Below are 27,065 nucleotides of genomic sequence, written 5' to 3' on the forward strand. Positions count from 1 at the left end.
AAACGGAAGAAGGCAACCACATGGCTCGCGTGCTGAGCAAACTGGAATCCCTTGCGCACTGCTCTGCTTGGGGCTCCATTTCGCAGAGAACTAACGACAATATAGGGCAAGAAGCCAGCTTTTTGCTGGCATTTTGACCATGAACATGAGATAATAGTGTGACCATAATATTAGTACCAAGTACTAGTAGATCTTTTAACGGTGGTTTATGTATCGTCTGCATGTCAGCGGAATCCAGGAGAGCGCTTCCGATTATTCACATATTGTCGTGTATACCTATACCAAGCAGCTAACTCAAGCTTTCAACGGAAAGGATGCTCTCAATAGTACAATATAGTTCCGTTGTTGCTTATCACATTATTCCGCGTTGACTCGTCTATATCCACGGTGTTGGCTGGCTAGCTTCTTGATGGAGGGCGAACCGTTCAGTCGAGACTTGAGAATGAGTTGAGCATTTGCCCTTATCAGGATAAGACTACGAGTAGTAATGCTAATTTAAGAGCGAGCCAAGAGAAAGCGTCCACATAGTCAATCGGTTCTGTTCCAAAAATGGCTAGGAGCTTTCACGTTGGCCGATTTAGGGCTTCTGATAACGGTCACCAGGCCGATGCGGTAAACTGTTGAACTGTCATCGTATGGAAGGGCTCATGTAGGACGATCAAATTGGATCGTCTAGAGAATGATGGCGACATTAATTAGTCGAGCACATCTAAAACTGAAATGGCTGAAACAATAAAACATGCATTGACATTGATTAATCTAACCTTACCAGTAAGTCAAAGAGTCATGATTAGCCATGAAGTCGGTACCTGGCCATTTGGCCAGGGGAGAAGAGCTTATACGAGAAGCGCGGAAGAGCTGTAGTTCCATCCGTACTATTTAGTCTCATGCCGATCACCCACAGTCCAGGGACCGAGAGGGAATTATCTGCTCGTACATCATCCACTACAGGCTAAGGAAAATGTCATTCAAAATGGCCATGCAAAGCGAAAGCTGAAAAGTTCGCTTCATGTCTAAGTGGGATCATGATGCAATGACTTCTTGAATGGCTGGAATGGGCCCTTGCAGCTTGATAGTTGCGTCGAAGAGTTAATAGGATCATCGTCCAGATGGTGGCCTTTTTTAAATCATCAGAATGCCCGTGGCCAAACCATCAGCAGTCAACGTTTCTCTTTTCACGCGCGAGATACTGTACAAGAGCCGCCATGAGTCTTTCCTTCAGCAAGCCGGCAGCTCCGGCCAAGGTTCCGACGGACACAGTCCTGCCATTTCGTTACTTTGATGGCCAGAAGATAAGTATACAAAGAGATGCATCTCCAAATCAGTTTCTGCTTCAATGATGTTCTGGACGCAGAGAAACTTCGCGGAGCATTCGCTCGCTTACTGGAAATGGACGGGTGGAAAACTTTGGGGGCTCGTCTGCGAATGAATGTAAGTTGCCACGAAAGGAATTCAAGTGGTAGATCTGACAATATGGGTTAGTCCAAAGGGAAGCTGGAGTATCATCTTCCCGCGATGTTCACTGAGGATCGTCCGTCCTTTATATACAGTTTCGAACACTTTGGATCATCCATTGCGGAACATCCCATTGGTTCTCGCCTCCCTCGCGGCGGCAATAAGCCGATGATTTTCGGTGGAGCAGACAAGTATAGCGCACTGCTGGGAGACCCCCGTATACCCCTTAGCTACAAAGATTGGATTAACCTGGACATTCCCCAACTGGGCCTTCGAATCGTCACATTCAATGATGCCACTTGCGTGACGATAACTTTCCTTCATTCTTTGACGGATGCCGTGGGCTTTTTGGCCATTCTGCGGGGATGGATCGCGATTCTCCATGGCAAGGAAGATGAAGTGCCGCCTTTTGTCGGCCTTGAGAATGATCCTTTGTTGCTGGCTGTCAAGAAGCCTCCGCCGCGCTGGGTGCTAGCGGATAAGGTTCTCCGTGGATTCCCGCTGCTTGTCTACGGGGTGCGGACGATGTTCCAATCTCACTGGTACAAGAACGACGTACGAAAGATCTTCTTGCCAGCGAAAAAGATGGAACAGATGTATCAGGACGCTTTGGAAGAGCTCGCTAAACAGAACCCTGACCCGGGCGAGGTGCCGTTCATCAGTGAAAACGACGTCTTCAGTGCGTGGTGGGCAAAACTTCTAATGCGCGTTCAACGACCAGCTGCGGATCGAACCATTAACGTCATGAATGCCTTTGATTGCCGAGGGGTCCTTACAGAGATGGGGCTCATCCCGTCGCCCGACGTTGGCTTAATTACCAATGCTGTGAACGGGATCTGGACCGTCCTGTCGGCTCGTCAAGTCCTTGAAGAGCCACTCGGTTCCCTGGCATTGCAAATTCGCAGAAGCCTGGAGCAGCAACGGACTGTTGAGCAGGTTCGAGCGAGCCTGGCGGAGGCTAAAGATGCCAACGACAGGACTGGTTACTCCTACATTGTCGGTGATTCCGGTATGATGCTAGTCATCATCTCCAGCTGGCAGAAAGCGAAATTTTTCACATTTGATTTCTCGCCGGCAGTCATCAAAGTCGGGACGCCGCTCGGCAAGCGTGATAATCAGCTGGGTTGCGCATCCTACATTTGTGTCAGAGGCGCGACTGGCGGTGGTATGACGGTCGTAAATGGAGGTGCTGTGACTGGAAAGGACGAAAAGGGAAATATTTGGTTTAACTTCAGGCTGCGAAGTGACTTATGGGCTAGCGTCGAGGAACAGTTGCGGAAGATGTGATTTGTCTATGCTTACTATCAGATGTGTTGAGTGAATGAGTGGACTTGAGCCGTGACTTTGGAATTATGATACATCAGGTAACTGCTATTTTCTTCCTGAGGCAGAGGTAATTTGTCGCCGGTCTCCTCAACCGCCAATCCTTCATTTGTGTAATGAATACGACGACTGGCAACATCCCGCACACAGACGGGTGCCTCGTGATTGGGAAGGATGAAAAGGGGAATTATTGGTTCGGCATGCAGCTGCCCAGAACGCTATGGGCTGACTTTGAGCAACAGTTGAAAGAGATGCGACTGCTAGCTCTATCGAATTTGTTGAGTCAAACGACTGAGTTTGACACATGAGCATTGCGTGGAACAATAGCGCATTTCTGCTGATCCCTTCAATTATTCAGTCTCCTCAGCTTTTCCGTCTCCGTTCGATCAATTCCCCTGATTTTGACACTTGGCTTCGCAGGATTCGGACATCATGATGAATCAAAACCCGAAAACGGCAGCCAAAATAGCTCACGTTACTGATTAGAATCCTTTTCGAGCCACGTTCTTCGCTGCCGGCGCAGCATTTCGTTAAGGTCTCGCATTATAATTGGATGAGAGACTTAATTGATGAATATACATTAGTGAGAAGATACGCTCACTGCAGTGATCCTCCCTTCAATGGTGACTTCATCAGCGCGCGAGTCAATTCTTGAGAGCCTGCTTCCCTCCTTTGACCTCGTGAATGGAACAGGCAGCTGCGAGCGCGACCAAGCTTCGAACGTTCTCAAAGTTGATACAGCAGCTACCATTGCCGTCTATTTCATAGGAGTATAGGATATTCTTGTTCCACGTCGGCCTTAGGTGAGTGGACGATGAGACTGGCGGCTCGAAGAAGGCCAGGCCTGGCAAGCGGAGTGTTGAGCTTCTTTCCTAATCAGGTTAGGATGACAGGTAGCTTAACCCAATCAGATGGTGACTGGCGAGTGGACGACCCAGTGTAAGCGGAAAGGGCCCACAAAACTTATCAGTCTTGTTCCAAAAGGTTAGCTTACTTAAGAGCTCTTCACATTGATGGATTAGTTCTGATCACTCCACCCGAACAGGACACCACCTTAGGTACTTAGCCCGAGTGCCATCATATACCATCCCTGATTACTGGAATATTCATACAAGGTGATCAATTCGAGAGGGTTAAGAATGGTAGCTACATCTACTAAGAGAGCAAGTACGGAGAACCGCAGGGAACAAACCAATGGGCAATGCACTGTCATTGTTTTAACCCTACGAGTCAGTCGAAGAGTCATCAGTAACCTTAAACCACCACCTGACCACTCAACAAAGGCCTGTACAATTAGGACCGAGGTACTGAAGTCCATACTTAGTCTCATATTGATGTTCACTATGACGACTACTACCCAGTGAGCAACTGGATTTTTTTGAGTAAGTACTATACACATAGACTAGATCATGCCATTTGAAATGGCTGCTCAAAGAGAATCCGTGTTCGATTTACGCTTTGAAGAGATAATGACGCACCAGAATTTCCTTTGACGTCTGGCATGGTTCATTGCAGCTTGATAGTTGCTTCGAAGGACCGATACAACCGTTGTGTCTCGACAGTGTTGGCCATATCATGTGGCGAAAGACCCGGTAATCAGGGCCATCTTCACAGTCCATGCTTCTCTCGCTAAGAGTCTTGCCTACAAATTTTGATGCATCATGGGGTTCTTTTTCAGCAAGCCCGCTGCCCCTGCAAAGGTCCCGACGGACATCGTCTTGCCTTTTCACTACTTCGATCATCAGGAGTTATATCGAGCGGTGCGTCTTCAAATCAGTTTCTGCTTCAACGATGTCCTGGATGCAGAGAAGCTTCGCAGCGCATTCGCTCGCTTACTCGAGATGGATGGGTGGAGAAAACTGGGAGCTCGTCTGAGGTTGAATGTTAGTTCGAGCTACGAAAGGAGTTTGGCAGTACGTCCTGATATTGTGAGCTAGTCCAAAGGGAAGCTGGAATATCATCTTCCCGCAACGTTCACCCAAGATCGTCCGTCCTTCGTCTACAGCTTCGAGCATTTTGGATCGTCCATTGCAGATCATCCCGTTGGTTCTCGCCTCCCTCGTGCTGGAGATCAACCTGCAACCTTTGGTGATATCTGCGACTACAACTCGCTGCTGGAGGATCCCCGCCTGCCTCGCGATTATAAGGAATGGGTGAATTCGGACATGCCTCAATTAGGCCTTCGGATTGTCACGTTTGCGGATGCTACTTGCATAACGGTCACTTTTCTTCATACTTTGACGGATCTCATGGGCCTTGCGATTATACTTCGGGCTTGGGTCGCGGTTCTCGATGGCAAGGAAGAGGATGTGCCGCCTTTTGTTGGATTTGACACTGATCCAATGCTGTTGGCCCTCGAGGGGAAGCCTCCGCCACGGTTTATCCTCGTGGATAAGATTATGCGTGGTCTCTCACTCTTTGTCTTCGGGATTCGGACAATGTTCCAATCTTACTGGTATCCCCCCGAGGGACGATACGTTTTCTTACCCGCGGAAAAAGTGAGACGATTGCGGGAAGACGCATTGAGAGAGCTTGCCACGCAGAACCCCGACAAGGTTCCGTCTGTCAGCGAAAACGACATCTTGAGTGCGTGGTGGACGAGAGCCTTGGTGCGCGTTGTACGGCCAGCTGTCGATCGAACCATTACCATCATGAATGCCTTTGATTGCCGAGGGGTCCTTACAGAGATGGGGCTCATCCCGTCGCCCGACGTTGGCTTGATTACCAATGCTGTGAACGGGATCTGGACCGTCCTGTCGGCTCGTCAGGTCCTTGAAGAGCCACTCGGTTCCCTGGCATTGCAAACTCGCAGAAGCCTGGAGCAGCAACGGACTGTTGAGCAGGTCCGAGCTGGTCTGGCAGAAGCCAAAGACTCTCAGGATAGAACGGGGTTCTTCTACGTTGTTGGTAATGCCGGGATGATGATGGTCACCTTCTCCAACTGGCAGAAAGCGAAATTTTTCACACTTGATTTCTCTCCGGCGGTCACCAAGGTGGGAACGCCGCTCGATAAACGGGATAATCAGCTGGGTCGCCCATCCTATATCAGTGTCCTGGGCATGACGGCTGGCAGCATCCCGCTTACACATGGCTGCGTCGTGGTTGGGAAGGATGAAAAGGGGAACTATTGGTTCGGCATGCAGCTGCCCAGAACGCTATGGGCTGGCGTTGAGCAACAGATGAGAGAAATGTGACTGCTTATCCTAAGGTCTACTGAATTTGTTGAGTCAAGCGAGTCTGAGATAAGGGCTTGTAAGTAATTATGATGTTGCTGATTCTTTCAGCCATGCAGTCTTCTCGACATTTCATGATTCCTCCATCGATCTTACTTGGAATTAACATCGAGTTCTCGGTAGTGTTCAGATTCCATGGTGAATCTGAAATCAGAAACGAGGCAGCCACACGGCTCAGATATCTGGCAAACGAATTTCCTTGCTAGCCGCGCTCTCCGATGCTGGCAAGTTCCCGGTTCCTGAAAGTCTCGCATTAGGATTGGCCACGAGACTTCGTTTATGAGCCATGATCAGTAGATCGCTCAAGGACCTAGGTTATCCTTCCATTGGCGACTCATCCGCTCGGGCCAATCCCAAAGAGCTGGCTCTTTCATCCATTAATCTCGTGTAGAGTATGGGCCAGAGAGCTGAGTGCGTAAAAAGAAAAATTCAAGCGGTGAGAGAGATCTCAAAATTGGTGTAACTGATAGCATTATTCGCTTATTTTATTCGCATATTTCATGCTTACTTATTTGTTCCACGTCGACCTCGTCCATGTTCAATGCATAGTCCGGATGGCTGGCTGTTTGATGGAGAGCCGACCCAATTTGCTGAAGATTTATTGGCGTATTGATGTTAGGTTAGACTTATCGTATTCCTGATTAAGTTTTATGTATCCTGGCTCCAGGGACGTACCCACTCAGTGTAAGATATACTCCTAAGAGTGGCGATCGCAAAGTTTAACCTGGGCAGGTTTATGTGTCGAAAAGCTTATCGGAATGACACACCAAGCTTGATCGATTCGATTCGTCCATTGGCCCAATTCCAGAAAAGTACTCCGTACTTCGTAGAGTCCGTACTCGTATATTGTCAGGGATAGGGCAGACTACTGTAGTTTGTGGCTAGCTTGCGGCTAATACGGCGAGTGTGATACCTCGATGTCATGTATCCGATGTTGGTTCTTGCCATGCCATCCACGGAGCAGACGTCTTTCCCTCGGAGAGTGCCATGACGTACGGTTTGGGATCTAGCACTCATCCTGCACCTTTGTGTATACATAGGACTCTCATCACCTTGTGTTCAGAGGGACGGACGAGCAGCAGACCGCAGTGCTTATACGATTACGCTACTCCGTAGTCTCATTTTTTTTTTGTTGCTTTTCCAGCTATCCTCCTAGTATCCGTCTCATAAATTGATGGCAAGCGCTTAATGTTCTGTGTGATCAGCACCTGCAAATTTCTGAAAGTGACAAGAGGTACTATTCGAACGGGACGATGGGCCGAATTGTGTTTATGCAGTAACGTCGATCGAGCAAAACACGGTTAGGTCCTGAAGTGATGCTGAAGAAGCAGTTTCTCGAAGCCGACCTAACCGTGCCCAAAAAGATGAGTCAAGATTTTGGGCTATCAGCAATTTAGCAGGATGTGGTCATTCCATGGGTCTGTAAGGCTGAGGCACTGCTACGCAATCCACAGAATTACGACACCATACTGAAGCATTGATCATCAAACAGACACGTCATTCTTCGTCCAGATTCTAAGCACCAGCAGAGGATTGGATTAGGATCGGCGTTATCCACATCAGGCAAATAACATCAATGCCATTCGACCTGATTCGGCACGGTCATACAAAACGGAGCACTCGGTGTTCGCTACATGATTTAGGCAAGACTACGAATTCAACCTCCAACATGTTTACCGAGGTTCCTGCAGCTCTATACTTGTATAATAATTGATAATACTTAGGACTGCCAGTCTTCTCGACGGCGCAATGTATTTATTCGTTGGAGACTGGTGACGTTGACACAGTCACTGTCACCGATAACTTTTCTGAAGTTTTGATTCAGGGTCCTGATTACACAGTAGAGATTCCCAATGGGCCTCTCCTTCAGCAAGCCCTCTGCATCCGCAGAGGTCCCGACAGACACCGTCCTCCCTCTGAGCTATCTTGACCAGCAGAAGGTATATCGAAGGATGCGTCTTCAAGTTAGTTTATGTTTTGATGACGTCCTAGATGCGGAAAAGCTTCGCAGTGCATTCGCTTGGTCGTTGGAGATGGAAAGGTGGAGGAAACTGGGCTCTCGTTTGCGATTGAATGTAAGTTCGTGACAATGAAAAAAGAGCTAAAATGATAGATCTGACAGAGCAATATTAGTCCAAAGGAAAGCTGGAGTACCATCTCCCCGCGACATTTAATGAAGATCGTCCGTCATTTCTGTACAGTTTCGAGCATTTGAATCATCAATTGTGGATCATCCGATCGGTTCTCGCATCCCTCGTGGCGGCGATCAGCCGATGATCTTCGACGGGGCAAGCACACTTAGCTCACTGCTGGAGGACCCCCGAATTCCTCGAGATTACAGAGATTGGATCAATTCGGACATTCCCCAGTTAGGCCTTCGAATCGTCACATTCAATGACGCCACTTGCCTAACGATAACTTTTTTACATACCTTGATGGATGCCATGGGCCTTGCGGCAATGTTGCGGGCATGGCTCTCAATTCTCCACGAAAAGGAAGTGCCAGAGTGCTTTGGCTTCGACACCGATCCTATGTCCGCAATTCTCGAAAAACCTCCGCCGCGTTACATCCTCGCTGACAAAATCCTTCGTGGCTTTCCTTTGCTTGTATTGGGAATGCGTTCGTATCTTTGATCGCTCTGGCACAAGAACGAGGGACGAGTGCTCTTCTTGCCTGCAGAAAAGGCGAAGCAGATGAGTCAGGAAGCTTTGAAGGACCTCGCTGCTCAGTACCCTGACGCCGACGAGAAGCCCTTCATTAGCGAGAATGACGTTCTGAGCGCTTGGTTTACAAGAGCCTTGACTCGCATTGACCGACCTAGGCCCAACCGCACCGTGATCCTCACCAATGCATTCGATTGTCGGGATGCCCTTGCCCGGACCGGCGTTATCCCGTCCCCCCACGTCGGCTTAATCGCCAATTGCGTGAGCACATGCTGGACCGTTCTGACAGCCCGCCAGGTCCTCCAAGAACCGCTTGGTCTTCTGGCGTTGCGAGTTCGTAAAAGCCTCGAGCAACAACGGACTATGGAGCAGGTTCGGGCAAGTCTAGCAGAGAGCAAACGCTCGATCGACAAGACTGGTCATCCCATAATAGTAGGTGAACCCAATATGAAAACATTCAGCATCTCCAGCTGGCAGAAAGCGGACCTCTACACATTGGACTTCTCGCCGGCAGTCACAAAGGTTGGGAAGCCGCTCTACAAGCGCAATAACCAGCGGGGGTAAGCCATCCTACATTTGTATGACCGCGATGGGAGTTCCCTTCACGAACATGGGTGTTGTGGTCGGAAAGGATGCAAGAGGAAATTGGTGGTTCACTTTCTCCATGTGCCGAAAACTATGGTCTGGTATTGAGCAGCAGTTGAAAGAGTTATGACCAGGTTCACCTCGCATGACTTTGAGCAAATGTTTGTACCGACTACTTCTAATAGCTGCTCTGCTGTATCTACAGCGTCTATAATACACTCAGGCAGTAGGAGCTGGAGTTATGACAATACCGTTTCGCGAATGTGCTTCCAAGTGCATAAACACTCAAATCTTGAAATCGCAACATGAAAGTCAGATGTGTACGGAGTACTCCTTGTCGTACCTACAGTGTCCTGGAGGTGTGCATTTGAACTTTGGCAATCGCCGACCAAAGAAGGTACTTCTTTTTACGGAGTACCTACGAATTCTCCGTATGTGCCAGCCAGCCGCAAAAGCCTCCAGAGACACGAATAAGGTACTCTCGCAGTTCCACGTTGATCTCATGCATGTCCAGCTGTCCTTAAAGCAGGCTGACTGGTTTAACGGAGTGCCGGACTACGGACCAGTCTGACCCGGATTACTGGGAATTAAGTTACCGCGGCATTTCCTGATCGAGGCTAGAACCAGTGCATTAAAGCGGTGAGCTTATCGGAAGGGTCCACAGGGCTGATCAAGCATTCCAGAAAAGCTACGAGCTTCTAACCTATATTTTGGTTCCTATTAGGGTTTCGATCAGAGCCAGCAGAGCTGCAGGGCGCTCAGATAATCAAGAGGCTCCTGCACGGCGATCATAGTTGAGATTAGGTCTAGGCATCGGCAGATACATACATCGATTAGGCAGAATACAAACTCAAAATACAAAATGCAAATCTTAGACTCGAAAAATAAGTAACCAAGAGAAGGAACAAATCCGCTGATCTTGCCCTAACCTCACCTGAAAGTGGGAACAACAACGCACATCTACTCCATACCCTCAATTCGTTAGCAGCCGAATACTCAGCTGTCCATGATGTCTTAGGACTTGTACGTCCGAGACACTGCAAGTTTATTGATGATGGCAAGTTATCATGCTATCATACATCATTCAGGGCCCAACAGGGAACATCGAAACTGCAGTATCCACATCCCCAGTAAGCTCAATGCTATTCGAGACAGCCACGCCACCCCACAGACTAACATCTGCAGAGTCATCACTGCATCCAGTTTGGGCAGAATCATGATGAGGCAACTCGTTGGCATCTGGCCTGGGCTCTTGTACCTCGGTACTTTTCCAATAAACCTGGAATTGTCGTCGTCTCGACAGTGTTCTTTATTTATTTAATCTTCGGGAAACTGGTGCCTGAGACATGATCACAGTCGGCACGTCTCTCGTTGAAATCCTGGTCGAGAATCTCGACGGAGAGACTCTGAGGTCACCATGCGTCTCCCTTTCAGGAAGTCCGCGACATCGGTCAAGGTGCCGACGGATACCGTCTTACCTTTGAATTATATTGACGGCCAAAAGCTCGCTCGAGGAATCCGTCTCCACGTCATTTTCAGATTTGACGATGTCCTGGATGCAGAGAAGCTTCGCGGCGCATTCGCTCGGTTGCTTGAGATGGAAGGATGGAGAAAACTAGGCGCTCGTTTGCGAATCAATGTTAGTAGGGGATATGGAGCTAATTTGTCAATGCATCTGACAGTCCGAATTAGTCCAAAGGAAAGCTGGAGTATCATCTCCCGGCAAAATTCAGCGAAGATCGTCCATCATTCATATATAGTTACCAGCATTTTGGATTCTCGATTACCGACCATCCGGTCGGTTCTCGTATCCCTCGCGGCGGCGAACAGCCGATGATTTCCGATGGAGCGACGGAGTTTGAACCGTTGCTGGGTGATCCCCGGGTGCCTCGCGATTACAAGGAATGGGCTAAGTCGGACATGCCCCAGCTGGGCCTCCGGATCGTCACGTTTACGGACGCCACTTGCATGAGTGTGACTTTTCTCCACTCCTTATCCGATGCCATGGGCCTTGCGGCCATTATGCGCGCATGGGTCGCCATTCTCCATGGCAAGGAAGAGGATGTGCCTCCTTTTGCTTGCTTTGACACGGACCCTATGATGGCGACCCTCAAGAAGCCCGCGCCCCGCTCAGTTCTTTCTGATAAGATTCTCCGTGGCTTCCCGCGGTTAGTCTTTGGGATCTGCGCGCGTCTCGACTCTTTTTGGCACAAAGGAGAAAGTCGAGTGATCTTCTTGCCCGCGGAGAAGCTCCAACAGATGCGTCAAGACGCTTTGAATGAGCTGGCCGCACAGAACCCAAGCGCAGACAAGAAACCGTTTATCAGCGAGAACGACATTTTGAGTGCCTGGTGGGCAAGAACTTTGTTGCGCATTGCACAACCCAGCGGCAGTCGCAGTCTTAGCATCACGAATGCTGTTGACTGCCGCGGCCACCTTGCAGAGATGGGCCTCATCCAGTCCTCCGAGGGCTTGGTCACCAACGCCGTCACCAGCTGCTGGACGGTTCTGCCCGTCCGTCAGGTCCTCGAAGAGCCACTCAGCTCTGTGGCATTGCAGATTCGCAAAGACCTCGAGCAACAACGGACCGTGGAGCAGTTCCGTGCGCACATGGCAGAATTGAAGGATTCCTACGATAAATCAGGTTTCCCTGTCATCGTAGGCAACCCGCGAATGAAGCTACTTGCAATCTCCAACTGGCAGAGAGCACGTTTCTTCACTCTTGATTTCTCCCCGGCGGTCATCAAGGCCGAAACACCGCTCGAAAAGCGCGACACCAAGCTGGGTCGCCCATCCTACATTAGTTGCGCAATGAACACGAGAGGCATCCCGCTTGCAAATGGCGGAATCGTGATCGGAAAGGATACCAAAGGGAATTGGTGGTTTTCCATCCGCTTACGCAGGGAATATTGGGCAGGTGTCGAGCAACAGTTAAGGGAGATATGAGTGGGATCATTCGGATGGGTTTGAGTCGATGACTGCACTTGAAAGTTTGGAGATGAGTTCGGAGCAGCATGGTTTTGCATTTCAATCTGAGAAATCCTGTATTACAAGGCCTGTAGTGGTACTGGTTACCTATCCATTTGAATGTTGTAAAGTCGATGGCGATTGCGTTGTAGAGAAAAGAGCCAGGGTCTGCATTTGGGGTGGGGTGTGCATTTATGACCTCCGACATTCGCCGACTGAATTTTTTTTTCTTTTCGGCCGACGACATCATCTTCGCCTCGACTTCGAGCTATCGACTTTAAAATCGAATACAGTTCGCCAATTAAGACCTTCGATAAACTCCTCGACGTCGTGTCTGCACGGATTTCCTTTTCGTCTACTCAAACCCCTCCTACCTGTCGGAGGATCGGTAGACCGCGTCGATGGAGTAAATGTTATCAAGCCTGATTGATCGGTTCCGCCGTCTCTTGCTACGATTATGAGAGCGATTGTACCTCGCTGTGCCGTGCGATTTAATCCGCGCATTGTATACTCGTCGCAATCGAGTTTCACACCAGCGACCGCTTGGACATGTCGGATATGTCAAGTACAACCTGATTTGTTTCGAACAGCGTTTAGGAAAGATTATCATGCCACCGCGCGACAATTATCTAGGGGGGCTGGCTCCAGGGGTGACAATAGCAGGGACAAGTTGCGACGCAGATGGGCCATTCGGCTAGCTGCAGCAGGGACTGTGCTGGCCGTAGGGTTCACGTACTCGGATGAGCTCCGGCACGCATTTGCGGCGGCACAGAGATCTGGGCGCGTGGTGGCTGCATTGGCAATATGTATCAACGAGTGAGTGGAGTGCGCGTAGTGTTTTCTCTTGCCGGTTTCATGGTGCAATGCTAAGCCCTTGCGCAGCTACCGAGCCACGTTGAACAAAAAAGATCTGAGCCCGGAGGAGTATGCCGACCAGCTTCGTGCGTGCCATAAACGTTGCGCTGAGCGCACACTTCGAGTACTAGAGCAGAATGGATCGATTTTCATCAAGCTTGGACAGCACCTCAGCAGCATGGGCTATCTGCTACCGCTGGAGTGGACCACGACCTTTATCCCGTTGCAGGACAAGTGCCCAGTGTCGTCTATCGAGTCAATTGAGCAAATGTTCCTGACCGACACCGGCAAGTCGATCGACGAGCACTTTTCGTCATTCGATCCACACCCGATCGGCGCAGCGTCGCTGGCACAGGTGCACGTCGCCACATTGAAAGAGACAGGGCAAAAGGTAGCAGTCAAGGTGCAACATCCGGCCCTGGCGGAATGGGTGCCGCTGGATTTGGCCCTGACGCGGATGACGTTTGCAGCGCTCAAGAAGTTCTTCCCGGAGTATGACCTGGAGTGGCTGTCGCGGGAGATGGATTTGTCGCTTCCACAAGAACTAGACTTCCGGCGGGAAGCGGAAAATGCGATTCGGACCAAGGAGTACTTCGCAGAGCACTCCAAGGCGCCGTTGGTAATTCCAGAGGGTACGTCCATTCTCTTTCTTCGTAAGCAGGAACTAACAAGTGCAGTCATGTGGGCGCGGAAGCGTATCCTTGTTATGGAGTACCTCACCGGCCACCGGCCGGACGATCTCGAATTCCTCGACGCAAACGGTATTGACCGAGATGAGGTGTCTGCGGCGCTGGCACACATTTTCAACCTGATGATCTTCGGGGCCAACGCCCCGCTGCACTGCGATCCTCACGGCGGCAACATCGCGATCCGGCGCCGCCCGCAAGGGAAGCCCAACTTCGACATCATCCTGTACGACCACGGCCTTTACCGGGACATACCCGCGGATTTACGGCGGAACTACGCGAAACTGTGGCTGTCGGTGATTGACGGCGATGAGGCGCAGATGCGCAAGTACGCGTACAAAGTAGCGGGAGTGACGGACGAGGATTTCCCCCTGTTTGCCAGCGCGATCACAGGGCGCGACTACGCAGTTGTGTCGGACCGGAAAATCATCTCGACACGGGACCTAGAGGAGAAACGCAACATTACGCATGCGCTGGGCGAGGGCATGCTACAGCAGCTGGTCGAGTTACTGGGCAAGGTGCCGCGGATTATCCTCTTGATTCTCAAAACAAACGACCTCAGTACGTTTTCTTTCTTTCTTTATCCTCCTACTCCAATCTCTAACCCAGCGCAGCTCGCAGTCTCGATGAAAACCTACAAACCCGCCAGGGCCCTATGCGCACGTTCCTCATTCTCGCCCGCTACGCAACCAGGACCGTTTTCGAGGAGGAAATGGACGCCATTGCTCAAGAAGGGGGTCTTTTCTTCCGACCACGGAATCTCTGGCGCCTAGTCAAGGCGTGGACCGCGTATCTACGGGTGGAGCTCAAACTGCAGATCTATGAGGCATGGACGAGATTGGGATTTGCAGCGGCTTAGGATGTACCATATATCATGATAGACTGTAATACTACTCCTTAATAGCTGATACGAGTTCAGGCTTCAAGCGTTGGCAAAACTTGATCTCGGCTCGTGACATCTTTTTTAAACCATAGACCGATTCTGCCCATAGTAAAAGGTTTAGCAACGAAAACTACGGATATTGATACTCTGTATACCTACGGTAAATTAGTAACTACTGAATAAGGTTAGGTAGTATCCATTTCTCTAACCATTCTTGGAAGTCTACGAGCAGTTTTACGTCCCAAGCTTTCCAATCGATGACATTCAAAACGTTCACCCTTCAGTTCGACAACGCATGAAACGGCTCTATCTGAGTGATACGAAACAGTGAACGCTTAAAAAATGTCTCAATTTCGCCTGCGCTTCTTATCCCCTCTGTCAAGGACCATTTTCTTCGCGCGGCAACAGCAACACCCGCGACCACCACCACCTCTATATCATCATCAACGGCTGCCCCGACAATGGTTCTCAACGGATACTAAGGGCAATGACCAAAATCAAGATGGCTCACAACCCAAAACATTAGGCCGTCATCCACGTGTATGCAAAATTACTAATCATTTCAGATATTACCCATTATTTGTCTACTTTAGTAGGCTCTAGTACTGATCGAGTTAATATGAAAAATGAACAGTCCATCACTGCTCCCCTGGCGGCATTCGTCATGGCGTTGATCCTCGCAGCGTACTCGATCAAGCGTATTCGCGATGCAAAGTATCGGTTCTCCGGGGCGCCGTCGTCAGCGCTGGAGGCGGCGTACGAGCGCAGCGAAGAGCGGCGGCGGAGGGCGTTGCGTGGGCGGGAAGATGAGGATTGGGTTGGGAAGGCGTTGGAGGAGAAAAAGAGGGAAGAAGATAGTCATAAATAAGTAGAGGGAGATGGTTCTGGCTATGACTGTATATTCTATTATACAGAGCTATTGGTTAGGGTATTCTAAAGGACTAGGTACCTATTTATGATGTGCGTCAGGGATATACAGAAAAGACAGCATTCCAAGGGGTTCCTCTTTTCTTTAAGAAGGTATCCTCCCTAATTGTTTCTCACCCTCGTGCTGCATCATGCCAATCATTTTTTTGAGGTATTCGTAGGTCAGCATCGTCGTCATCGCGGCCGGCACCGCACGGATCAAATTTGTGCCGATGCCCGAGTAGAACGCGCGCCAGCCTTCCTCACGCAGGATCGTCTCGCACGTGCGCCATACACCTGCGTATCGCGGGCGATTGGGCATGCCGTCGGAGCTGGCTGCGCCAGGGGGCCGCCCCTGAGCGTGTGCTGGAAGGTCGAGTCCACCGCGGAAAGCGATGCCCTCAGGCGAGGCGCCCGGCTGATGTCGCTGCTGTGTTTGCAGACGCGTGCGCAGCACCTCGTGCGGATATGTAGCAGTGCTGGCGCAGACTTTGCTGAGAAATGTCGCAAGCGAGATGCCCGCCCAGTGCGATCCGCCTTCTTCCGGGTGCTCGCCGATGCCGTAACCGGTCAGCGCCATTTTGAAGTACTCGTACAGCGGGAATTGGATCGCAACATGCGACAAACCAAGCAGCGCCGGCGTCAATCCCGAGTAAAAGGCCCGCACGCCTTCTGTTCGGTACATCTTGCGCGCCGCGTCCCACGAGTTGCGGTAGTAGTATGGCACGTAGCCGTCGCCGTTGGCGGCGCGCCCGCCTTGTGACATCAGTCGAGTCTTGATCACCCAAATTGGGTTTGTCACGAGCGTCGAGCACGCCCCGGCCGTAATTGATGCTACCATCCGTGCCACCCACCAGTTATCTACTCATGTTAGATTGTTTTGTGTCATCCAGCACAAATGCGTGCTGCTCACCTGTTCGCTCCTCGAAAAACGCTCTCGACCGATCGTATACTGTTAGATATACCGCCCATGTCGGCAGATACCCTAGGAGCATCGGGCCCAGCCCCTGATATAACCCTCTTATCCCTTCCTCTCGCCAGATCAAGCGTCCTGTCCCAATCATCCCCTTATAAATTCGTGATGTACTCGCCAGCTCTCCTCGTCTTTGACGCATGAACCCGCCCTGCGCTTGGAGCTTCGTTTTAATGACATCGAGCGGACATGTCACGATGCCGGACGCCATTCCGGCCGCAGCCCCGCAAAACGGCGTCACGTAGTAGTCCGGGATTTGCGTCGAGTAGATCTGGACGCGCGCCAGCAGCCCGTGCTGCGTGTACGGCCTCGATTCATGGTGGATGGACATGGACTCTTGCTGTTGCTGCTCGGAGACCAGCTCTGATGTTGATGATGACGATGCTGATGCTGATGCGTCGCCGTGGCTCTGCGCCGGAGACATCGTAAGGCTAGGCTCACCTCCTCGAGCCTACTATTGTTACCGTGTCCCCCGTGTAGGTCACCGGCGGGTCACGGATTCGAGCACAGAGGGCGCTCGAACCCGGAACCCAGGACCTCTGCGCTCTAGTGAAGATGGCGATGCCAGCTTGATCGATCCTGTCTTGCTCGATGCGCTAATTCTGCGTCTGGGTAGGGCTCTTCTCCGGCGGGCGCCAGACGGGAAGACCTATAGAAATCACGGGAGAGCTGATCTATGAACGCCGTGTTGCCGTCTGATCTGATGAAGCAGAGCGCCGCCAAAACACCAAAGCCGCCGACAATGACCTGCCACAACCCAACCCACCAAGGCAGATTATTCTACAAAGTCCTCACAGCTTGCGAGGGTTATCAACAGTCAAAGGAGGGGTGATCGCGAGGTGAAATTCGGCCGAATTGATCGTAGAGCAGAACGGAACTGCAGGGAACGCGCAATACCGAAGATACCGGGCAACTCAATGTGATCGCAAACTCGTCCAGGGGCCGCAAGCAAAAGTCTATGTTGTACAAAGAGCGGTCGGCGGTGCTGGGGCGTTATTATTTGGAGAAGGAAATTTGGAGGGTGTGTGGATTAATATTTCAGAGCGGAGAGTGGAGAGCGGACGACGAAGAGTCACGAGGTCCCGGCGTGAGGAGAAGATCGGAGACTCTGCGGCGCCGTCATGTCGCCATCCGGTGAGGACTAAAGGTACCAGGGCTGGTTTGGGACTCGCTGCCTCGGTACCGAGAGGATTGTTCTGAGTAGATCAAGTGTGCAGATTGAACGTGATCGTCACAAGAATCCCCGCTGGCCTGCTGGGATTCCAACTGCCGAAAGGCATTTGATACATACGAAAATCGACGAATTCCATTCGGATTCCAGAACGTAATATTACGGCCAGGTTACCAAACCATAACTTTGGTACTGAATTTCTGCCTCAGGCATCAAAACCTCGATCGCTTCCGCATTTCTTCCGCAATTGTCGGCAGACACCATCAAAACCAATCCCAGTCGGCCGCGATTCGGTTTCCCCCTCGCTCAGCCTTTGCGACCACCGTCCATTGCTGCTTCTGAGCACCCGCGTCACCATGTCTGTGCCGTCGCTGGCAAACTACATCGTCAAGCGGCCCGCTCTGCGTCGCTGGGTCCAGCCGATTGCCGAGTGGTATGCCAATGCCTCCGGCTACCGTCGTCTCGGATTGAAGTAGGGGTCTCAAGGATGATTGATTAGGTGATATGAGTTCTGATGGCGAGCTAGGTCCGACGACCTGATCTCCGAGGAGAATGAGCTGGTCATGAAAGCGATCCGCCGTCTTCCTCCGAAGGAGGCCTACGACCGCGTCTTCCGCATTCGCCGGGCTTTCCAGGTGTGTTTATTCGACGATAAGATTGAACGTTGGGAGTTTAGAGGGCAATTCGTGCTGATTGTATATTTCTTTGGATAGTGCTCATTGTCGCACACTCTCCTTCCTCCGGAGGAGTGGACTAAGCCGGAAGAGGTGGGTTTGCTTCTTCCATTGGTTCCGGAGCACCTTGCTGATGGCAATTACAGGATAAGGAATACCTCAGCCCCATCATCCGCGAACTCGAGAAAGAGCAGAAGGAACGCCAGGACCTGGACAACCTCGTCTTGAAGCGGTGATAGTTGACTGCATGCCGTGATAGACTCTCCTCATGTGCCTGCTTTAGAAAATGATGTAGGAGATATTACTGTACTCTACTGTACAAATCGGAATTTCCTTTGTATTGATTACCATTGCTATCATTACGGGTGATTACTGTACAACGTCTACTCCAATGCTTGTATATTGACGTCCACAATCTGCCACATATACCACATAAACAAACTCCTACACCCAATCAGCAATCCATTCGCTCGATCACCATTGGAACTACTAACCTATATGGCCGGAATTTTTCCGCCAACGCCAACATCTCCGCCTCCGACATGTACTTGAACTTACCGCCCTTGGTCTTAAGTTTAGACACATCGCGTCCGACAAAATGCGCACATCCACGCCTAATTTATCAGTAAGTAACCGCTGATCGACGAAGCGAAGACGCCATGTCCCGGGAAAGAAGGTAAGAAAGGGGACAAACTGGACACCCAAATCTCCCGTCGAAAACACATCCGTTCGCTTGAGTGTAAAGCATGAAAACATCTCTACGGACCACTTTCCCAGCCCACGCACGGCAATCAGCATCTCCATGACCTCCTCGTCCGACGCCGTAAGCAATTTCTCCGTCGTTAGCTCCCCAGATGCGAACTTGGCGGCCAGGTTCTGAATGTATTCCGCTTTTCGCTGCGAGAGGCCCGCGGTGCGCAACGTGCTGATATCTGTCTTTGCAACGACTTCTGGTGCCGGGAACGACGCTATTCCTTCCTTATTTTCTTCTCCGTTCGTCTCATCCGTGACTTCGGGATTGAAAAGACGGATAAACTTTTGCTTGATCGATTTTGCAGCTGCGCCAGATACTTGTTGAGCAATGATACTACGGGCGAGGCTCTCCCATGGATTGACAGGCTCTGCGAGACCCTCCGGCGTGAATAGTGGGCACCGCCGCCGCTCGATCAGCGGCTTCATGCGCGGATCCGCCGCAATGAGATGCGCCTCGGCCTTCTCCAGGAGATTTCCCGTCGTGACCGCTGCCGCCGTAGTCGGATATGCAACGGTGGCGCTGTCGCCATGTGGCGAGACCAGCGGCACGTTTGTCTGATGGGGCTCAATGGGCCGGTCGAGCACCGGCTCTGCCGCCGCCTCGGCCAGTTTCCCGTCACCATTGACGACGGAAAGGTCGCTCTTGCTCTTCGCCTTGGACTTGCCCTTAGCTTTTGGCTTTGGTGGCGCGCGGTTCTTCGCAACACCTCCATTTTTGGCAGCATTGTTGGATTTCGCTCTTGTTGTTGCTGTTGTCGTTTTTCTCGTCCTTGATTTGATGCCCGTTTCTGTCTTCTTTTTACCACGCTTCTTTTCCTCCTCTTGCTTGGCTAACACAGCAGCTGCCTGCGCGCTGATCCGTTCTGACCGCCTCAGCGCCATTACGACATGCAATCCGCGCGCCAGGCGCGGAATCTGCAAGCTCGTCGGGAGAAAGCCCAGAGGGCGTCGAAACAAAGAGAAGAGTGAAATGGTGGTGAATTGCCACGGTGAGTATTGCTAGTATTCGGCACGAATGTTGCTACACCATACCTGCCCCTTGTACTCCGGTTGCAACTCGAGGGCTTACCAATGTTTTGAAAGTCTCCCATTCTCTCCAACACGACTACTCGTTTACCCCCTCCAGTTCTAGGCAGACACTCCCATATTACAAATCCAATTTCTAAATCAGGAATAGTTTATAGTAGCAAGCCAGCCAATGATATCGTGCTAATCTCGTATTTTGAAGATACGTCGACCCTGATTGGCCATAATTAGGACAAGACAGTTCTTATACTAAACTACTTTTGGAATGATAGCTAACCGTACCCTATTTTCCGCTGCTCATGGTTCGTCCCTGTCCAAGCAGTGTCGACCATTGACGAGTCATGTACAGACGTCTATCATAAATCACGTAGTCTAGAACTCATCATTGCGCCCTCACCACACCCGCAAAGTCCGCCTGTGACATGATCATCTTCTTATACGCATTGATGTCACCATCAAACTTCTGCACTCGTCCATTGTCGCACACCCAGAGACTCGTGCAGACCTTTTGGATGAGCGTCACGTCGTGCGACACCATCAATACACCGCCCTGGAATTTTTGCAGGGCTTCTGACAGCGCGTCCATGGCTTCAATGTCCAGATGGTTGGACGGCTCGTCCAGGACAAGGATGTGCGGGTTCACCAGTGAGAGGCATGCAAAGGCCACACGCGACTTTTGACCTCCCGAGAGCGAGCCGAGCTTTTGCAGGCCAGTCATGCCCGTGATACCGAAGCTGGGATGGTGTGTGAGCGCGTCGTCATCATCAGTGTAGGGTCGAAATGGGTCTACTTACGCTCCGAGATGTCGTCGGTATTCCTCATCCGTCTTGCCGGGATAATTCTTCGCCATGAATCCTACGGCGCTGTCGTTCAGATCCAGCGCATCCACATGATGCTGCGCAAAGTAGCCGATCCGCAGTCTGGGATGCGATGAGACCAGACCCTTGGTTGGCTGAAGTTGGCCGATCAGAAGTTTGAGAACTGTGGTCTTTCCGGCACCGTTGGGCCCGACAATACCGATCCGCGAGTCAAGCTGCACGTCCAAGTCGACGTTGTTGAGCAGCGGCTTGTCCTTAGTATACCAGAACGAAACATCCGACAGTTGGATGATGGGAGGGGAGAGCTTCTCCACCTCGGGAAACTTGAAGTGCACGGTATATTCCGCCTCTGGAGGCTGTAACACTGGCATACGCTCGAGCTTCTTGAGCCTTGACTGCGCTTCCTGTGCCTTGGCAGCATTGTAGCGGAACTTGTCGATGAACGCTGCGGTATGTCAGTCTGGCTCTACTGTATAATCCTTAAAAGAAAAGAAGTACCTTGCAAGTGTGCTCGCTGGGCCATCTGATTCTCGTATTCTCGCTTTGCAGCCTTGCGTCGTTCTTCCTTTGTCGCATAAAAAGAATCTACCGGTCGTTAGCAATTGACCGACTGGTCGCAATACATAAACGTACCGAAATTGGCTCCCCTGTAGTAGTCCAAGCGCTCAGAGTGCTGATGGATGATATCGGTAGCAACTTCGTTCAAGAATGCCCGGTCGTGAGATACGACCAATACGGTGCTTGGATAGCTTTGTAGGTATGTGGAAAGGAAGGTGATGGACGGCACGTCCAACATGTTCGACGGTTCTATCGGCTGTGAGGACGGGTTCCCTCGTATATGAAAGGGTGTAACATACCGTCGAGCAGCAGCAAGTCAGGCTCGCAGAACAGAGCCCGCGCTAAAGCCAGTCGCATTCGCCAACCACCCGAAAATGTCTTGGTGGGGTACTGCTGGCGCTCTGGAGAGAATCCCAAACCAGCCAGGATGCTTGCCGCACGCGACTCTGCCTTGTCAGACTCCATCTCAGCCAGTTTGGCATGAATATCGCTAAGCGTGCTATCCAGAGCATCGCGCTCTTTATCCAGCCTAGCGGCATCTTTCGATGTGTCCGCCATTGAGGATCTTTGAGCCTCGATTTCTGCGAGCTGTTTGGTAATTTTCTGCAGAAAGTTAGCTCAATCATTTTTGACTGGCAACAGGCACGAACCTCCTGCTCCCGAAGCAGATGCTTTCGCCAAACGTCGGCATCAAGAACAGACTGCAGTGCAGGCGTATCGTCTCCAGTAATCTAAACAGCAGCGTCAGTCACGATCTTGATATCCTTTGCATTCAGTCCTCACCTCTTGCTCGACATGGAGAATTGAAATATGGGTCGGAATAGCAACTTCTCGCCGACTCAAAGCACGAAGCAATGTACTCTTTCCAATACCGTTCTGCCCGACCAGACCATATTTTCGGCCGTAGGTCAGAGTCAGCGAAGCATCCGTAAGAATCCGCTTTCCGGCAATCGAGATATCGATTCCTTCGACCTTGATATCCTTGCTCTTGGACTGCGAGTCCGTACCCATCTGCAGCGGGTTGACAGCCATAAAGAATTCCTCGTACGACTGCTGCTCGCTCTTCTGAAGCAGGCGCGATCCTTCGTACTCGACAAACTTCATCGCCTTCTTCTCCTGCTTGGCGCGGATCTTGCGTTCTGCCTTCTCCAGCTTCTTGCGGTCTACCCGCGATTCCACCTTGCGCGTGGCCGCCGACTCGAGGTCGACGTTGCCGCCAACCAGGCCGAGCGTGGATGAGATATTCCGTTGAGAGCCGACATTGATGGCTTGATCAAGCCGCTTGGCACCCACTGAAGTCTGGCGGCGCTCGGCATCGACTCCGTCGGCGGAGTTGAGCGAGTTGATGAATTTCTCGACCAAGTTGCGGATGGCAAGCTCGTTCTCGGCGGAGAAGTCTCCAGATGCAGAAACTAGGATCTCCGTCACCGTATCGGCGGCTTCGGATAGTGGCGACGGTGCATTTGGGTCAGTGTCTTCCACATATGCCTTGGCGGCATGGGTGAGATAGCCCTAGAAAAAGATGTTCAGTCGACTCTTCGCCTTCAATCAACGACACAGCGTAAGTACTCACCACAGAATACTCGGAGATCACATGGTCCAGCCCTGGGATCTGGGCCTGAAGTTCCGCCTCCATCTTCTTTTGCCCGCTGCAGTGGTGAACGCAATTCCTCCAAACTCCAAAGGTACTCTTCAAATGTCAATGTGCTTAAACGGTGACTTCACGCGGGTTGTGGATAACCGGTGTTTGATAACCTATCAGTGGGGTTTAGCATTTGAGGCACTTAACTGGCTGATGAAGGAAGAAACCATCCTGAACAAAGTAACTTCTATACGTCATCCGGAGTTACTAGTACGAATTCGGGAATATTCATTCCGCATCTGCCAAGCCGCTAACCTACATACAGAGGTTTAACTTTGAAGATCCTAAACCCCAACCCCACGGTTTAGGTTGAGTGCTATGCTTGCTGCTGCTCCCTTTTCATCGCACTTGGGCCAATCTCTCTGTGTGCGATGTACACAGAGCGTAGATACAAGCCTGGATGTGCGTGTGTCCAGCTTCACCATCAATACGCACCAATTGGTATGCAGTTGCGGAAGTTCCATTGCAAGATCCACCGGCAGTTCTGATAAGTGGACACGCTCCCATATTTTTTAAGAGGGCCAAAACACCATTTTGATAGTACCTATATTCTGGGTGCAAGTCGGGTCCTTCAAAATATCGCTGGTTAAACGTAAAATTCGGATTGAAAAGCCAAAGTTCAACATCGATGTGATTGGCAAACCCAAGGACCTCACGATCTCCGAAAACTTTTACGTCCCCTGAGTTGTAATAGGAACGTCTGCCATACAGAGGTGCCGAGTCCGAGAAGCGAGGGACCGAATGCAGAGTCACCGCACCTTTTGCGGCGTTGTAAATACCAAGCTGATTGTCCTCCGCAGGGAAGCTGTACAACAATTTTGGAGTCAAATACGCGGAGAACACAAAGTGACTATTGGAAATCCTTTGGTAGAGAGATTCACCCGGGATCCACCGGACGGTGAGCCTGTCAACGGCGTGGTTGTACTCGAAATGCACCCCGGCTCGCTTGTCGATTGGGTTGCTAAGATAGAAGAAGAGATATGCCACGGTCTGGTGACCGAAGGTCTGGTAGACATTTATGGCGTATTCGGATAAGGAATTGCCAGCGGGCGACGGCAAATGAACAGTTTGTGTCTCGAGTAGCTGCCCCGTCGTCGTCGCCCACTTGATCTGACGTACAGCTAGGACCTCTCGCGGCTGTCTCTCCCAGAAGATATCGAATCCTACCAAGATGTTTTCAGTCGCGTCCATGTGAAACAATCTGGGATGAGCAGAGCTGTGAATATCTTGAACGTGATTCGAGTTCAGATCCCAAACGTAGATCAGGGAAGATTCCTCCGCTTTCTTGGGAGTGATGACCACCTTGTCCTTGACAACCGCATACAGGTTGTGTGTGTTAGGAAATGCTTGATCAATGGTTCGTTCTGTATGCGTATCCAACGCGATGAGTAAGAGATGCGATTCCATCCTGCTACAGCAATCGGGAGTTAGTAGACAGCAGTCGAAAGATCGAAGACAGTATCTACCACCCTGGTATTGGCACTTACTAGTCGAACAAGCCTATACCAACAGTCTGAGCAATACCAGTTTGCTCTCCTGGGACAACATAACCGCTCTCCGGTCTCAATATTTAGCATCTCAAAAACGCTGCCGTACAAGGGAGCAGCATACAGCCGGCGCGAACAATACAAGACGCGATGTTGCTCACGTTGACAGCCGTATAGCTGACGGTAGAAAATCTTTTTGACCGGTCGAACATGCTCCAAGCCAAGTCGCCATCGAAAATAGTTCCTCGCGTCGGCCATGGCTGAATCGCTGTGCCGATGGGGCAGGATAGGATGAAAGCGGAAAGGCCCAGCGTTATATTTTTGGGCCTCGCAACAACGAAATCCTTGGGTGTCAATATATCTCGATTCTTGAAAACAATTTGGGGAAACTGAACACTTGTTCGTCCTTCGTTTGCGCGAGGATTCACGTCTGGACTCCGTAGATTGGGGTTAGGGTTACGGGCATAACAGGCCTATTAAAATGCCAATGGCTGGATCATCACCAACAGGCATCGAGCTCAAGGCCCGCTTAGATTATCGCAATAACCTATCTCTTTTGAATAACGGCAATTCTCACAGTCACAATCTGGGATGCCATCGGGAACAAATCTCGGATTGAAAAACCAGAGTTGAACACCGGTGTCATTGGCCCAGCCAAAGACCTCACGATCGCCAAAGACAACTTCGAGCGGGTTACCGGAAGCTGCTCCCCACTTTTGTTGGGGAAACGAGTTCAATGAAGTGCTCGATTGGACCGAGTGCAGGGTTACCTCGCCGGTAGTGGCATTGAATACGCTAACCTGACAGCGGCCTGTCTTCGTAGAGGAACGGTAGACCAGGTTTGGAAGCAAATACGCGGAAGAACTATAGTTGTTGAAACAGTCTCGTACTTTCCGGACGCTGAGCCGGTCAGCAGCGTAATCGTATTCAAGGTGCATGGTGGCAGGCAACTTCGTGGCAGGCCAATCGTCATAGAGGAAAATTTGAGTTGCGGTTTTGTGGCCAAAGGTGTAGTAGGGATGGAATCCCCCGTACTGAGTGTGCCCGAGCCGGGGCGTTTCAGCCGGCAGCGGCAGGTCAAAGATTTTCTTGTCGAGCAGCTGGCCCGTCTTCGTTTCCCACTTGGTCTGCTGCACTTTTGGCAGCTGCTTCCTCCAGGATTTCCAGTTAACTTCAAATGCCACAAACATGTTCTCAATTGCATCAACATGCCACAATTGGAGACTGACGAAGCTGCCAATTTCTTGAATATGATTCGAACTTAGGTCCCAAACATAAACGTGAGAAGGCCGCCCAAAGGCCTGGACGGGACAGCCAGTGATGACTACTTTATCATCAACGATCTGATGGGGGACATTAAACGGCGGAATTCTTTGACTGAATTTCTTTCCTGTATGTAAATCCCACGCCGTCAAATGGTAATTAGTGCCCCTATCGTAGTAATCGTGTCAGATCTTGGACAACAGCTGACAAGATCGAAAATATCTGCTTCTCCCTACTCACATTTCTATCGAGAACCGAACAAGATAGCGATCAGATAGGAACGGTGAATAGTATGTAGGTTTATCTGTCTCGTTGCCACCCCAGATTTTTCTCTCTCCAGTTTCGAGATTCAGTGTTTCGACAAATTTGCGATGAGGATTGGTATTCCTATAGCATAGCTGACGTGAATGGTAACGGATGGGACAGGGTAGCCGGGGCATGTGCTTTGGCCAGGAAAGGAAGATCTTCTTGACGGGTCGAGCATGTTCCAAGCCAAGTCGCCATCTGAAATAGCTCATCGCGTCCGCAATGGCTGAACCTATATCCACGCCGTCCTCGTCCAGGCCCAGAAACTCGAGCGTTTCACGTAGGAACGGCGTGATAATTGTATTGCAGGAGAATATCACGCGCCATCGCCTGGAGACCTGGGCACTGTCAGAGGAGACTGGTTAGCACAAGGCGTCACAAAATCGATACGCACCCCTTGGCACCGGACAATATCTTCCAGATCTAGATATTCCACGACAAGAATCAGGAGCTCGAGAGGCAGAGAACCGACGATATCATAGTACGCCATGATGTTTCTCAAATCGCTCCTGAGATGCCGCGTCAATAGGATTCGTCACAGTTATTTAAAGCGGACTCAAATCTCTGCCTCTTGCACCGATTTCATCTTAGCCTCACCTGGATGCCAGGCTGAGGTGGCTGAGAGCACGACGTGTGGGTGACTTGGAAGGGTATGATGAATCATCTCCAATCGCGCTGTGCTGATGTGAATATGGCATGGCAGATGGATGAGAGATACATCAGCGCTCATCTCCCTATTCCTCGCACTACTCTTTACAACGACTGTGTGGGAGGTTTACACCCAAATTGCGTGTAGAGTTAGGGTTATGCTCATAGCAGCCAGGCCTAGCGAGAATAA

At 50.8% G+C, this 27,065-nt stretch overlaps 13 protein-coding genes across 13 annotated transcripts; 9 read left to right on the forward strand and 4 right to left on the reverse strand.

The window, feature by feature from the left end:
* Positions 1–1,205: 1,205 nt before the first annotated feature.
* On the forward strand, positions 1,206–2,742 carry VTN49DRAFT_2936 (uncharacterized protein; the record flags this gene model as incomplete). Its single annotated transcript, XM_069410716.1, has 3 exons — positions 1,206–1,296; positions 1,355–1,431; positions 1,483–2,742. 3 exons carry the CDS (start codon positions 1,206–1,208, stop codon positions 2,740–2,742), a joined length of 1,428 nt encoding a protein of 475 aa, XP_069269494.1.
* A 1,697-nt stretch (positions 2,743–4,439) lies between these two features.
* Positions 4,440–5,972, forward strand: VTN49DRAFT_2937 (uncharacterized protein; the record flags this gene model as incomplete). Its single annotated transcript, XM_069410717.1, has 2 exons — positions 4,440–4,661; positions 4,716–5,972. The coding sequence occupies 2 exons, from the start codon at positions 4,440–4,442 to the stop codon at positions 5,970–5,972; spliced, it is 1,479 nt and encodes a 492-aa protein (XP_069269495.1).
* Positions 5,973–7,864: 1,892 nt separating this feature from the next.
* On the forward strand, positions 7,865–8,185 carry VTN49DRAFT_2938 (uncharacterized protein; the record flags this gene model as incomplete). The annotated part of the gene is made up of 3 exons (XM_069410718.1): positions 7,865–7,975; positions 8,023–8,086; positions 8,145–8,185. The coding sequence occupies 3 exons, from the start codon at positions 7,865–7,867 to the stop codon at positions 8,183–8,185; spliced, it is 216 nt and encodes a 71-aa protein (XP_069269496.1).
* Positions 8,186–8,455: 270 nt separating this feature from the next.
* Positions 8,456–9,238, forward strand: VTN49DRAFT_2939 (uncharacterized protein; the record flags this gene model as incomplete). Its single annotated transcript, XM_069410719.1, has 2 exons — positions 8,456–8,630; positions 8,691–9,238. 2 exons carry the CDS (start codon positions 8,456–8,458, stop codon positions 9,236–9,238), a joined length of 723 nt encoding a protein of 240 aa, XP_069269497.1.
* A 1,088-nt stretch (positions 9,239–10,326) lies between these two features.
* VTN49DRAFT_2940 (uncharacterized protein) lies at positions 10,327–10,609 on the forward strand (the record flags this gene model as incomplete). Its single annotated transcript, XM_069410721.1, has 2 exons — positions 10,327–10,389; positions 10,445–10,609. The coding sequence occupies 2 exons, from the start codon at positions 10,327–10,329 to the stop codon at positions 10,607–10,609; spliced, it is 228 nt and encodes a 75-aa protein (XP_069269498.1).
* Positions 10,610–10,676: 67 nt separating this feature from the next.
* VTN49DRAFT_2941 (uncharacterized protein) lies at positions 10,677–12,205 on the forward strand (the record flags this gene model as incomplete). Its single annotated transcript, XM_069410722.1, has 2 exons — positions 10,677–10,898; positions 10,952–12,205. 2 exons carry the CDS (start codon positions 10,677–10,679, stop codon positions 12,203–12,205), a joined length of 1,476 nt encoding a protein of 491 aa, XP_069269499.1.
* A 478-nt stretch (positions 12,206–12,683) lies between these two features.
* Positions 12,684–14,626, forward strand: VTN49DRAFT_2942 (uncharacterized protein; the record flags this gene model as incomplete). Its single annotated transcript, XM_069410723.1, has 4 exons — positions 12,684–13,042; positions 13,109–13,713; positions 13,759–14,328; positions 14,382–14,626. The coding sequence occupies 4 exons, from the start codon at positions 12,684–12,686 to the stop codon at positions 14,624–14,626; spliced, it is 1,779 nt and encodes a 592-aa protein (XP_069269500.1).
* Positions 14,627–14,992: 366 nt separating this feature from the next.
* Positions 14,993–15,518, forward strand: VTN49DRAFT_2943 (uncharacterized protein; the record flags this gene model as incomplete). The annotated part of the gene is made up of 2 exons (XM_069410724.1): positions 14,993–15,190; positions 15,285–15,518. The coding sequence occupies 2 exons, from the start codon at positions 14,993–14,995 to the stop codon at positions 15,516–15,518; spliced, it is 432 nt and encodes a 143-aa protein (XP_069269501.1).
* A 144-nt stretch (positions 15,519–15,662) lies between these two features.
* Positions 15,663–16,953, reverse strand: VTN49DRAFT_2944 (uncharacterized protein; the record flags this gene model as incomplete). The annotated part of the gene is made up of 2 exons (XM_069410725.1): positions 15,663–16,417; positions 16,470–16,953. 2 exons carry the CDS (start codon positions 16,951–16,953, stop codon positions 15,663–15,665), a joined length of 1,239 nt encoding a protein of 412 aa, XP_069269502.1.
* Positions 16,954–18,056: 1,103 nt separating this feature from the next.
* On the forward strand, positions 18,057–18,610 carry VTN49DRAFT_2945 (uncharacterized protein; the record flags this gene model as incomplete). The annotated part of the gene is made up of 4 exons (XM_069410726.1): positions 18,057–18,172; positions 18,227–18,335; positions 18,414–18,467; positions 18,521–18,610. 4 exons carry the CDS (start codon positions 18,057–18,059, stop codon positions 18,608–18,610), a joined length of 369 nt encoding a protein of 122 aa, XP_069269503.1.
* A 147-nt stretch (positions 18,611–18,757) lies between these two features.
* Positions 18,758–20,009, reverse strand: VTN49DRAFT_2946 (uncharacterized protein; the record flags this gene model as incomplete). The annotated part of the gene is made up of 3 exons (XM_069410727.1): positions 18,758–18,818; positions 18,869–18,988; positions 19,069–20,009. 3 exons carry the CDS (start codon positions 20,007–20,009, stop codon positions 18,758–18,760), a joined length of 1,122 nt encoding a protein of 373 aa, XP_069269504.1.
* A 526-nt stretch (positions 20,010–20,535) lies between these two features.
* Positions 20,536–24,578, reverse strand: VTN49DRAFT_2947 (uncharacterized protein; the record flags this gene model as incomplete). Its single annotated transcript, XM_069410728.1, has 9 exons — positions 20,536–20,887; positions 20,948–21,416; positions 21,470–21,556; positions 21,605–21,778; positions 21,829–22,132; positions 22,180–22,260; positions 22,313–23,041; positions 23,103–23,178; positions 23,881–24,578. 9 exons carry the CDS (start codon positions 24,576–24,578, stop codon positions 20,536–20,538), a joined length of 2,970 nt encoding a protein of 989 aa, XP_069269505.1.
* A 598-nt stretch (positions 24,579–25,176) lies between these two features.
* Positions 25,177–26,717, reverse strand: VTN49DRAFT_2948 (uncharacterized protein; the record flags this gene model as incomplete). The annotated part of the gene is made up of 3 exons (XM_069410729.1): positions 25,177–26,089; positions 26,162–26,565; positions 26,622–26,717. The coding sequence occupies 3 exons, from the start codon at positions 26,715–26,717 to the stop codon at positions 25,177–25,179; spliced, it is 1,413 nt and encodes a 470-aa protein (XP_069269506.1).
* Between the last annotated feature and the right edge of the window lie 348 nt (positions 26,718–27,065).

The sequence above is a fragment of the Thermomyces lanuginosus genome (genome assembly GCF_041956635.1).
Source record: "Thermomyces lanuginosus strain ATCC 200065 unplaced genomic scaffold VTN49scaffold_27, whole genome shotgun sequence".
Lineage (NCBI taxonomy): Eukaryota > Fungi > Ascomycota > Eurotiomycetes > Eurotiales > Trichocomaceae > Thermomyces > Thermomyces lanuginosus.